The sequence below is a fragment of the Bubalus kerabau genome, chromosome 23 (assembly GCF_029407905.1).
Source record: "Bubalus kerabau isolate K-KA32 ecotype Philippines breed swamp buffalo chromosome 23, PCC_UOA_SB_1v2, whole genome shotgun sequence".
NCBI lineage: Eukaryota > Metazoa > Chordata > Mammalia > Artiodactyla > Bovidae > Bubalus > Bubalus kerabau.
This window is the reverse complement of record NC_073646.1, coordinates 20,996,027-21,007,908: the sequence shown is the minus strand read 5'-3', so window position 1 is coordinate 21,007,908 and position 11,882 is coordinate 20,996,027. Positions and strand designations below refer to the sequence as shown.

General features: G+C 43.4%; 1 protein-coding gene across 1 annotated transcript in view; it reads left to right on the top strand.

Moving 5' to 3' along the window:
* Window positions 1–1,534: 1,534 nt before the first annotated feature.
* CDR2 (cerebellar degeneration related protein 2) overlaps window positions 1,535–11,882 on the top strand; it is a 31,945-nt gene continuing 21,597 nt past the window's right edge. Inside the window, exon 1 of the mRNA XM_055561763.1 lies at window positions 1,535–1,972. Within this exon, the coding sequence (XP_055417738.1) occupies window positions 1,894–1,972 (79 nt within the window). The 5' untranslated portion in view covers window positions 1,535–1,893. The remainder of the gene's footprint in view (window positions 1,973–11,882) is intronic.

The following is an 11,882-nucleotide window of genomic DNA, read 5'->3' as shown; positions in this document are numbered from 1 at the left end:
TCCGGGGCGGGGGTGGGGGTGAAGGAGAAGTTCCCCCAGTGTCCTTAAAAAGAACACACTAATACTAAAAGGCATAAAGTCTGGTGTGTTGGGTTTTGTGTGGACTTTTTTGCCATGTAAAATCATCAATAACTTTAATTCTTCAGATCATTCTTTTTTGTTGTTTTGCCATTGTTTTTTGAAGAACGCTAAAGAACATTTCAATACAGTTTCCCGTTTGATTTGGAGTCAAAATAAGCTTTTGCCATGGAGAAAGGGTTAGCACTTTCAGTTACTAGTGGCTATGAAAGATGAGTTTCTTGAAGGTCAGAGGCATGATTCTGGCCCTTCAGCTTCAACAAATCACCATCAGCAAATCCTAAATCCAATCATCTCTCTTTCCAAAGAGCTTTATCTGCAGTGACTTGTGAATTAAGATAGTTTTAGTTATTTTCTTTTGGCTGTGGAGTAGTAATCCGTCTACCAGAATAAGGGCAGTTAGGGCAGAATAGTAAACCTAGTTTCTTTCTTAACCTAAGAATAAAAATAGATCAGTAACATTTTACTTTTTAGTGTCCCTGGATTTAGAAGACAAGGATTTGTGAGTTTACCATTCCTCTTTTATCACCTCTGAAACGTCTGTTTCTTCTAAGATTATTGGCTGACATTCTACCATAGCTGTCTTCTGTCAGCTGTACCTTTACCATTACATCAAGGCTAAGAACACTGACTTTCTGATCTGTCACCTTATTTTAGAATTTTTGTGTTTTGTCTGCACGAAGATGGTAAAAGCCACAACCTACGAGAAGTATTTATTTTGTTGTGTGCAGAGACCAGCTTTCACTGTCCTGGCCATCAAGGGCTAGGGCTGCATTCTCCTCTCTCCAGGTGTAACGTCATGACTCCAGATACTTAACTTGTGATCTCTCTTTTTTTAAAAAGTATGCAAAAACGCTTGCAATTTTTTTCTCAGGAGTCGCTTCAACTGCACCTTCAGGTGGGTCTGAGGCCCACCGTTTCAGGGGCAGTACAAATTCTCAGCGATTTGGAGGTGAGGACTCAGATATCAAGAAGAAAACAGTTAACTGCCCTGAACTTCCGACCGATCCTCGATTTCCCAGCATCAAGCAGAGCAAATCTGGGAGTCAGAAGACCAGCAAGGGTCGGCGGGGCAGCGGACCTCAGGGTCCCGGCCACGCCTCGCGCCTCCCGCCCGCAACCGTCCGCTGCTCGTGGACCGTACTTGTGACCCTCACGCCCACTTAGGCTGTCCACCGGCCAGGCAGCCGGCCACCCACCACAGGGGCAGCGGAGGCCACCACCTCCTCACCCCAGCTCGCCGAACGCACAGCCAGAAGCGTTTCGAAGAGAGGAGAGGGCGGGACCCTCGGCCGCACCCCTTGTCCTTTTCCCGCCTTCTTTGTTTCCTTCGGAGTCACCATTGGCCGCCTGCCTCTGATACCGGGCGAACCGCGGGCCTGCAGCGAGACTCGATTGGACGACGTCGCCGCCGCTCGGCCGGCGGCCTGCTCGTGATTGGCCGAGGGACCGCCGGGGGTTTGAATCGCAGCCCCGGTCGGGGAGGGTTCTGCCAAAGTGCCACGTTGGGCCCGGCTGCGGCGTGAGGAGCCGGCTCGGAGAGCCGACTCAGGAGCTCGCCCCGGGGCGCCGGCCGTTGGGGCGGTTGGGCGGCGCGAGAGAACCCAGTCCGTGGCGTGTGCGGACCGCCGCGCGGCGGCGCCGGAGGCGGTAGCGGGCGGCTGCGGTCAGGCGTCGCAGTGGAGCCTGGGCTGCGGCGCGTCCCGCCCGAGGGCGGCTCTGGCTGAGGGCGGAGGGGCCGGGGGAGAGCCCGGGGCAGCGGCTGAGGCGGGCCGGCGGCGGCGGGGGCCGCTGCCCCCGGAAGAGCCGGCCGAAATGCTGGCGGAAAACCTGGTGGAGGAGTTTGAGATGAAGGAGGACGAGCCGTGGTACGACCACCAGGACCTCCAGCAAGGTGAGGGTGCGGTCGCCAGGCGGGGCCTGGCCAGGGCAAGGCGGCTGCCGGCTTGAGGCTTCACCTCCTGGCCGCGAAACTGTTAAAAAGTTGATTTTGCTCGGGGCCCACCGACGCCAGGATCGGGGAAGATCTGGCGCTCACCTGGCGCTGGGACTGTCGCGTCTGCTGGTCCCGCGCGGGAGGACTCCGCTGCGCGGGCCCGGGCTCTTGCGCGGTAATCAGCATCCCCCATCATCCCCGCCACTACTGCGTGTCAGGAACTGACCGGGCTCCAGGCACCGTTTGGAGCTCTCTCCAGGGATTAACTGATTTAATCCCCACGGTGTTCCTCGGAGCGGAGAGGGGTGGCCCCTTACCGCGCTCTCCGCGTCGGGGAGGAACCACAGCCGGTGCTCACAGCCGGCGAGGTGAGCTGCTGCAGGTGGTGGACCCGGGGTGGCAGTGCCGTGTGGCAGGAATCGCGCACACATTTGATCCTCACAATAACTCCGTTGAGAGAGTAACTCATATTGTTCCCCTTTTCCAAATGGGTAACGCGGATGCTAAAGCGGCCAAGTGACTTCCCTCAAATGTGGAAGCAAGTCTTTTTTTTTTTTTTTTTTTTTGACCGATTTTTATTGGAGTTTAGTTGATTTATAATACTGTGTTTCTGCCGTAGGGCAAAGCATTTTTGAACCCGCACACTCAGAATGAGGAGTCGTCCTAGTCACTGCTCAAACCCCTATCTCTTCTGCGCCACCTGGTTTACAGCTCTTAGAGTTGGCGTTAGACCGGGTGAGAGGGGGACTACTTAGGCGTGGTTTACCAGATGCCAAGTGAATGACTTGAGGGCACTTCTACCTCAGCTGCTTCCTTCACTTTGCCCCCTAGCTTTTTCACAAGAGGCATTCCTATCTTGGCCTGTCCTGGATTTCCTGTCTCCTGAGAAATTTTTTTCAGGCATCTTCTGTTTCAGCAATTCTGTGTAAATCAACTTTTTCATCTCTCAACTGGCATAAAAAGTTACCATCTCATTTAGTTGAATATTAATTGACCATGGTGTTTGTTCATGCTAACCATTGAACTTAAGGGAGAAAGAATGTAGGCTTAAAAGACTCATACTTAAAAAAAAAAAAAAAGACTCAGAAAAGAAACATAAGGAACTCTTTTGGCGGAAGGTGATTTCTTAAATCAATATGTCGTGGCTTGTTGCTTAAGTCAGAGTTTATATAGTCTTTATATAAGTCAAAGTTTATGTAAGTAATTATACTTACATAGTCTAACCTATTCAGTGGCTGCAGTGCAGGATCTGCCAACATATTCACAGCATCCACAAGGCAGATTTGTCTTACGTTTTAACCTGTTTTCAGAATGCCCCAGAAGGATTGATGGCCTAGTTTGATACTTTTTCCAGAATTTATGAGGCAACCATTTTGCAATTGCAACCTTTCCCTATAAAGAAATGAAGCAGTTTGCCCTATAATCAAAACTAAATATTTTTCCTTACTGTATTTAGAAAGTGTAGCTCTGTACAGGTTTTGTTTTTTTTTAATCTATCTACCACAATACTTAGCACATAATAGAAACTCAATTTTAACATTTGCTGACCTGAACTAAGGCACTCACACAGGATTATTGTTTTCATGGCTCTCTTCCACCAGGCAAGTTAGTCTATACTGCACTTTCCCGCTGTGGGAGGTTGTTAGGAACAACCACTTGTAATATTTCAACTTACTGAGGAGCAAATGCAACATATTGAGGTCAGACGTGGAACTCTCTAACCTCTGATTGAAATCAAGTCATCAGGTGTGCAAATGCAATGAACTCTTGAAGCGCACAGGTCCAAACTTCCTAGTGCCAGTTTCCATTTGGAATTTGGTCTGTTCTTTTCAGAGGACTTTTACATCTATTATCACGATGGACTTTGACATAACCCTGTGTGTCATAACCAAGTGTGCGGGGTAGGAATAGATGTGAAATTCCAAGAGTTACAACTGTGAATTTGGCCTGTGAAAGAATGAAGGCTACAGTGTGAATAAAAGGGTCTCTTTGTCCCATTCTCATTACATTATATGTTCACTCCTAAACTTCTAATGGATTTTTGTTAATTTTTCAAAAATTGTATTTATTCTGCGCCAGGTGTTCACTGAGGCACTAGGACCACAGTGCCTGTCCATAGGACAGACAGGATCCTGCTCATTTACTAGGGATCTGTTGACTGGAGGTGCTGCCTCCTGGCGCGCCCACTCCAGTGCTGGGCAGTGGGTGGGCCCTCACTAGATAATTTTGCTGCTGAGTAAGGTTTGGGAGCAAGTCTGTCCTCTTGGGCTGATAAGCAGATCTAGTGGGATTTTATCAAGTGCAGACACATGTCTGTTCATTTTTTAACATCCTCACTATTAATTTTACTGAGAGCCTTATTTGAAGAGAGTTGCTAAAACAGTTTTCTAAGATCCTGTGCTCAGTCATAGAACTACAATTTTTTTTTTTTTTTCTTTAGCAATAGAAGCATTACTTAAGTATATTGAATCTCTTTACCAAAGTTTGCTTGGGGCATTCTTTGTAAAAATTAAAATTGTTGAAAGTTTCTAACCTCAGAAGGCTGTGGTCTACCATTCATACCTTGTTAGAAACATGTGAAACTGTGCAGGCAGAAGAAGAAAACCCGTTGCTTTTATAAAACACTTTGAAGAGAGTGTCTTTTGTCAGAGGGCTGAGTTGACAAAGTAAGAATACTGACTGTGATCTCTGTGAGTAAGATCCTTTCTGGGACAGCAGGAGCCTTCTCTGTAGGTAATGATGGTGATTGCTTTGAAATGTGCCCCTGAGAACAAGGTGGAAAGACTTCAGAGACTGGGTTTTCTTTTAGACCAGCTGCTGTTGTAATTGTCATTTGGTGAGCTGTGCAAGCTTAGAATAAGGATTCGGGTTTCTACTGTATAGATCAGCAAATGAAATCTTAGTTTAAATTAAGATTTCTACTTTATAAGATGAGTACGTTTTCCACATGAGCAACGAATTTGCTGAATCACTGTTTGGAGGGTTATTAAAACTGACACCGTCATTTTTCTTGGTGTTTATATTCAGGTTTTTTGCTTTCCCAATTATAGTAACATCGGCAACAGGAGTTACACAGAAGCATCACCAGATGACGCATTTGGTTTTGTAATAGGAAAAACTTTCAGCCTTAACGTTATTGAGTGAATGCTAGAGACTACAGCTAACATGGGAATATGTCATCCTCTTTAAAGAAAAAAAACTGAAGAAAAATGCAATAGCAGTGAAATTTAAAGATTTCGGAATTCTGGAAGGAAGATCTTTTTTAAAAATCACCTGACTACTATAGAGTTAATTTTTTACCTAGGGCATAGGGCTGAGTAGACTATCTTTTTAAAGCTAATAGTTTATATTGTTAAAATAGATCATTATCACTTGCGAAGACTGATTAGTGGAAGAATATTGAATATTAAACATGAAGGTATTGAAAGTTGCAGTTCTCAAGCCTGCAGTAAATCTGTGGTATTTTTAGTGTTTGCCTACGCCAGTTCAATAGGATTTAGAAAAGACAACCTCTTAATGAAAATCCTTTTTGTAAAGTGAGATGAACAGGTGTATAATGCTTCAAAACTATATTGTTTCCTTTTCTTTTGTGTGTTAAGTAAGAATAAAGGACATTGAATATTCTCCCATTCCCTCCACAAATTATTTAGAAAACCTTCTTGGGCTTACTGCCAGCTTTTGGCTCCTTTTGGTAATGGAAGCCAGATGCTACACAACAGGAAATAAACTTTTTTTTTTTTTTTAAAGACCAAGAAAGACTTTTGTCTTTAAACTAACAGATGAAGTAATATCCTATTATACAGTGTGACTTCACAGATGCTTTCTTGTAGTTGAGACTTGTTTTGCCAGAATTCTATCCTACACATCCAATGAAATATTTAGAAGACTGAGACTTCAGGTTACTGAGCCAGGCCTGGGTTTTGTTTAACTCAAAATAAGGATTGCGATAAGGACAAGTCTCAAATTCTTCTCTGTTGGATGTTTACTGCAAGAGTGCTATACTTGGCGTCTCTTCTGTGGCAGCAGGAACAGGAAAGGTAGTCCCGGCTGACATTAAGTAACATGGGTAGTTTCCTAACTGAAAGAAATAGCTGTAGATGGTCTCAAATTAGTCTTGCTTCTGAAGGAGGTTTTGGCTGAGGTTTTGGTTGCTGGATAAGAATATCTTTGGTGAGTCTCTGGTCTTTCCCAGTGAGGAGTTACTCACCACTTTATAGCAGGCCAGGAGAGACTTAAGTAATGTCTAGGTAATGTTTGCTTTGTCCTTAATAATTCAGCATGGTGGTTCCTTTGTGGGGCTGTGTATACACATTACACACTCTATGAGTGTAAAATAATTATTTCTGGAAATCTCAGCTATACGTAGTTCCTTTTTCATTTACTGAAAACAAGATAGCAACTTGCCTGGGGTTGTATATGCTTTCCCTGGCAGCACAGACCCTAAAAGCCAAAGAGCTCAACTCTAGTTTCTCATTGTCATCTAGGAAAACAAGCAGACTGAGGTACTCTGTACCTTAGACAAAGATGTGGACATCCCTGTCAACAAAATTACAAGTGTGTGCATGTGGATAATAGAGAATCGTGATGAGGGTGAAAGTTAGACTCTGTTGACAGTGGTTTCTCTTTTGCTTATTATGACTCACCGCGTGGAATTGGTCAGATCACTTCTTAGCATCTTTCTGCTTCTCATTTGAAAATCTGGGTTAACTACCTTGAAAAGATACAAAAAATTAATTTCGAATGTTTGAACAGTTTGTAAAGGGTTTGATGTCTTGTGAATACAAGATATTATTTCATAGACTTGGTATATGAAGTCTTAAGTACATTAATAGACATTGTTAATATTTAAATCACAAGAGAATGTATTTTGACACTCATCTACCAGCAGTATACTGTTTTATTTTAAATGGGTGTAAAATGTTTTAAAATGAGCTGGAGTGGTGTTTCGTGGGTTTTGCTGCCTTGTTTCTTCCTTCTGAGGGAAAACTAACCAACCACAATGTTAATTATGCCCTCAAATGGCCGCTACCAGGTAACAAAAGTTGCTTTCCAGTTACCACTTATTCTAGGTTAAGCTCTAATATTGGTTTAATGAATTAAATGTTAAACCTTGTTTGTCAACCTCTAAAAATTGTTTTAAAATCATATGTGGTGAGGTTCCCTCTTTTGATAATAAGTGTAATAAGTATATTTTTCGACACTGGGTGAAATGACTTTCCAACATACTTAGAATAAAACCTAAACTTTGCTTACCATGGCCAATAATACTTTCTGTAGTCTGAACCGTACTTACTCCTCCAGCTCCCGTACCACTCTCCCCAGTGAGCTTCTGTCACACTGGCTTTATGTTGGGCTGCTGTTGTTCAGTCACTCAGTCGTGTCCAACTCTTTGTGACCCCGTGGACAGCAGCACGCCAGGCTTCCCTGTCCATCACCAACTCCCGAGCTTGCTCAAATTCATGTCCATCAAGTCAGTGATGCCATCCAACCATCTCATCCTCTGTAGTTCCCTTCTCCTCGCACCTTCAGTCTTTCCCAGCATTAGGGTCTTTTCAAATGAGTCAGTTCTTCGCATCAGGTGGCCAAAGTATTGGAGTTTCAGCTTCAGCATCAGTCATTCTATTGAGTATTCAGGACTAATTTCCTTTAAAATGGACTGGTTGGATATCCTTGCAGACCAAGGGACTCTCAAGAGTCTTCCCTAACACTGTAGTTCAAAACCATCAATTCTTCGGCGCTCAGCTTTCTTTATAGTCCAACTTTCACATGCATACATGACTACTGGAAAAACCATAGCCTTGACTAGACGGACCTTTGTTGGCAAAGTAATGTCTCTGCTTTTTAGTAAGCTGTCTGGGTTGGTCATAACTTTTTTTCCAAGGAGTAAACATCATTTAATTTCATGGCTGCAATCACCATCTGCAGTGATTTCGAACCTAAAAAAATAGTCTCTCACTGTTTCCCAATCTATTTGCCATGCAGTGGTGGGACCAGATGCCATGATCTTAGTTTTCTGAATGTTGAGCTTTAAGTCAACTTTTTCACTCTCCTTTTTCACTTTCATCAAGACGCTCTTTAGTTCTTCCTCGCTTTCTGTCATAAGGGTGGTGTCTGCATATCTGAGGTTATTGATATTTCTCCCAGCAATCTTGATTCCAGCTTGTGCTTTATCCAGTCCAGCATTTCTCATGGTGTACTCTGCATATACGTTAAATAAGCAGGGTGACAATATACAGCCTTGACGTACTCCTTTCCCTGTTTGGAACCAGTCTACTGTTGCTGCTTGATCTGCATACAGGTTTCTCAAGAGGCAGGTCAGGTGGTCTGGTATTCCCATCTCTTGAAGAATTTTCCAGTTTTTTATGATCCACACAGTCAAAAGGCTTTGGCATAGACAATAAAGCAAAAGTAGGTGTTTTTCTGGAACTCTCTTGCTTTTTCAGTGATCCAGCGGATGTTGGCAATATGATCCTGGTTCCTCTGCCTTTTCTAAATCCAGCTTGAACATCTGGAATTTCACAGTTCACATACTGTTGAAGCCTGGCTTGGAGAATTTCGAGCATTACTTTGCTAGTGTGTGAGATGAGTGCAATTGTGTGGTAGTTTGAATATTCTTTGCCATTGCCTTTCTTGTGGAATGGAATGAAAACTAACCTTTTCCAGTCCTGTGGCCACTGCTGAGTTTTGCAAATTTGCTGGCATATTGAGTGCAGCACTTTCACAGCATCATCTTTTAGGATTTGAAATAGCTCAACTGGAATTCCATCACCTCCACCAGCTTTGTTCACAGTGATGCTTCCTAAGACCCATTTGACTTTGCCCTCCAAGATGTCTGGCTCTAGGTGAGTGATCACACCATTGTGGTTATCTGGATCATGAAGATCTTTTTTGTATAGTCCTCTGTGTATTCTGGCCACCTGTGCTTAATGTCTTCTGCTTCTGTTAGGTCCATACCATTTCTGTCCTTTATTGTGCCTGTCTTTGCATGAAATGTTCCCTTGGTATCTCTAATTTTCTTGAAGAGATCTCTGGTCTTTCCCATTCTATTGTTTTCCTCTATTTCTTTGCATTGATCATTGAGGAAGGCTTTCTTATATCTCCTTGCTATTCTTTAGAACTCTGCATTCAAATGGATATATCTTTCCTTTTCTCCTTTGCCTTTTGCCTCTTTTCTCAGCTATTTGTAAGGCCTCCTCAGACCACCATTTTGCCTTTTTGCATTTCTTTTTCTTGGGGCTGGTCTTGATCACTGCCTCCTGTACAATGTCTCGAACCTCCGTCCATAGTTCTTCAGGCACTCTGTCTATCAGATCTAATCCCTTGAATCTATTTGTCACTTCCACTGTATAATCGTAAGGGATTTGATTTAGGTCATACCTGAATGGTATGACTGAATGGTTTTCCCTACCGCTAATGGTAGTGGTTTTCCCTACTTTCTTCAATTTAAATCTGAATTTGGCAATAAGGAGTTCATGATCTGAGTCACAGTCAGCTGCTGGTCTTATTTTTGCTGACTGTATAGAGCTTCTTCATCTTTGGCTGCAAAGAATATAATCAATCTGATTTCGGTGTTGACCATCTGGTGATGTCCATGTATAGAGTCTTCTCTTGTGTTGTTGGAAGAGGGTGTTTGCTATGACCAGTGCATTCTCTTCACAAAACTGTATTAGCCTTTGCCCTGCTTCATTCTGTACGCCAAGGCCAAATTTGCCTGTTACTCCAGGTATCTCTTGACTTCCTACTTTTGCATTCCAGTCCCCTATAATGAAAAGGACATCTTTTTTTGGTGTTAGTGCTAGAAGGTCTTGTAGGTCTTCATAGAACCGTTCAACTTCAGCTTCTTCAGCATTACTGGCCGGGGCATGGACTTGGATAACTGTGATATTGAATGGTTTGCCTTGCAAACGAGCAGAGATCATTCTGTCATTTTTGAGATTGCATCTAAGTACTGCGTTTCAGACTCCTGTTGACTATGAGAGCTACTCCATTTCTTGTAAGGGATTCTTGCCCACAGTAGTAGATATAATGGTAACATGAGCTAAATTCACCCATTCCAGTCCATTTTATTTCACTGATTCCTAAAATGTCGAATTCCTAAATTGCCATCTCCTGTTTGACCATGTCCAATTTGATTCATAGACCTAACATTCCATGTTCCTATGCAATATTGCTCTTTACAGCATCAGACTTTACTTCCATCACCAGTCACATCCACAACTGGGTGTTGTTTTTGCTTTGGCTCCATCTCTTCATTCTTTCTGGAGTTATTTCTCCACTGTTCTTCAGTAGCATATTGGGCACCTGCCGACCTGGGGGGTTCATCTTTCAGTGTCCTATCTTTCTGCCTTTTCATATTGTTCATGGGGTTCTCAAGGCAAGAATACTGAAGTGTTTTTGCCATTCCCTTCTCCTGTGGGCCACGTTTTGTCCACTGTATTGTTCCAGTTCTATTGTTTTCCTCTGTTTCTTTGCATAGATCACCGAGGAAGGCTTTCTTATCTCCCCTTGCTATTCTTTAGAACTCTCCATTCAGATGTGTTTATCTTTCCTTTTCTCCTTTGCCGTTTGCTTCTCTTCTTTTTGATCACTGCCTCCGGTGCAGTGTTACGAACCTTCATCCATAGTTCTTCAGGCACTCAGTCTGTCAGATCTAATCCCTTGAATCTATTTGTCACTTCCATTGTATAACTGTAAGGGATTTGATTTAGGTCATACCTGCATGGCCTAGTGATTTTGCCTACTTCAATTTAAGTCTCAATTTGGCAATAATTGTTCATGATCTGAGCCACTGTCAGCTCTTGGTCTTGTTTTTCCTGACTGCATAGAGCTTCTCCATCTTCAGCTGCAAAGAATATAATTAGTCTGATTTCGGTATTGACCATCTAGTGATGTCCATGTGTAAAGTCATCTCTTGTGTTGTTTTAAGACAATGTTTGCTATGTTCAGTGTGTTCTTTTGACACAACTCTGTTAGCCTTTCCCCCTGTTTCATTTTGTACTCCATGACCAAACTTGCCTGTTACTCCCGGTATCTCTTGACTTCCTACTTTTGCATTCCAGTCCCCTGTGATGAAAAGGACATCTTTTTTTGGTGTTCATTCTAGAAGGTCTTGTAGGTCTTCATAGAACCGTCTAACTTCAGCTTCTTTGGCATTAGTGGTTGGGGCATAGACTTGGATTACTATGATATTGAATGGCTTGCCTTGGAAATGAACAGAGATCATTCTGTCATTTTTGAAATTGCACCCAAGTACTGCATTTCAGACATGAAACTATCAGCCATGTTGGGCCGTACAGTGTGCCAGTTTCTTTCCCATCTTAGGGCCTCTTCCTGGCGTTTATGTGTTAAGATCTTCCTCCCTCAAGCTTTAGCTAAAACGTCTTCTAAGAGAGACTTCCATCATGACCTCCTTTCTAAAATAGAAAATCCTTTGTGCCTTATCACAAAACCTGGAGGGTTTTTTTTCTTCTCTGTCACATAGCACATCCAATTGATTAACAAATCCTTTTAGCTCTACTTTCAAAACACATCCAGTATTTGACACCTCTACTCATCTCCATCTCTGCCACTCTAGTCTAAGCCACCATGATCGCTCACCCAGTGACTGCAGTATCCCTGTCACCCTGCCTGCACCTTAACCCTTTTGGCCAACTTAACCCAAAGCCAGAGTGGAGCTGATCAAAAGCCTTCACATGGTTCCATTTCACTCAGTGAAAACCAGCATCTTGATCTCCGTAGTTTGGCTTTAACAGCTGGCCATCCTTGGAAGCCCTCTTTGTCTCCTGCTGCCCCAGCCACAAAACACACACAGACACACTCAGTGTGCTCAAGCCTCATCGGCTGCGGTCCTTATTATCGCCACTCATGC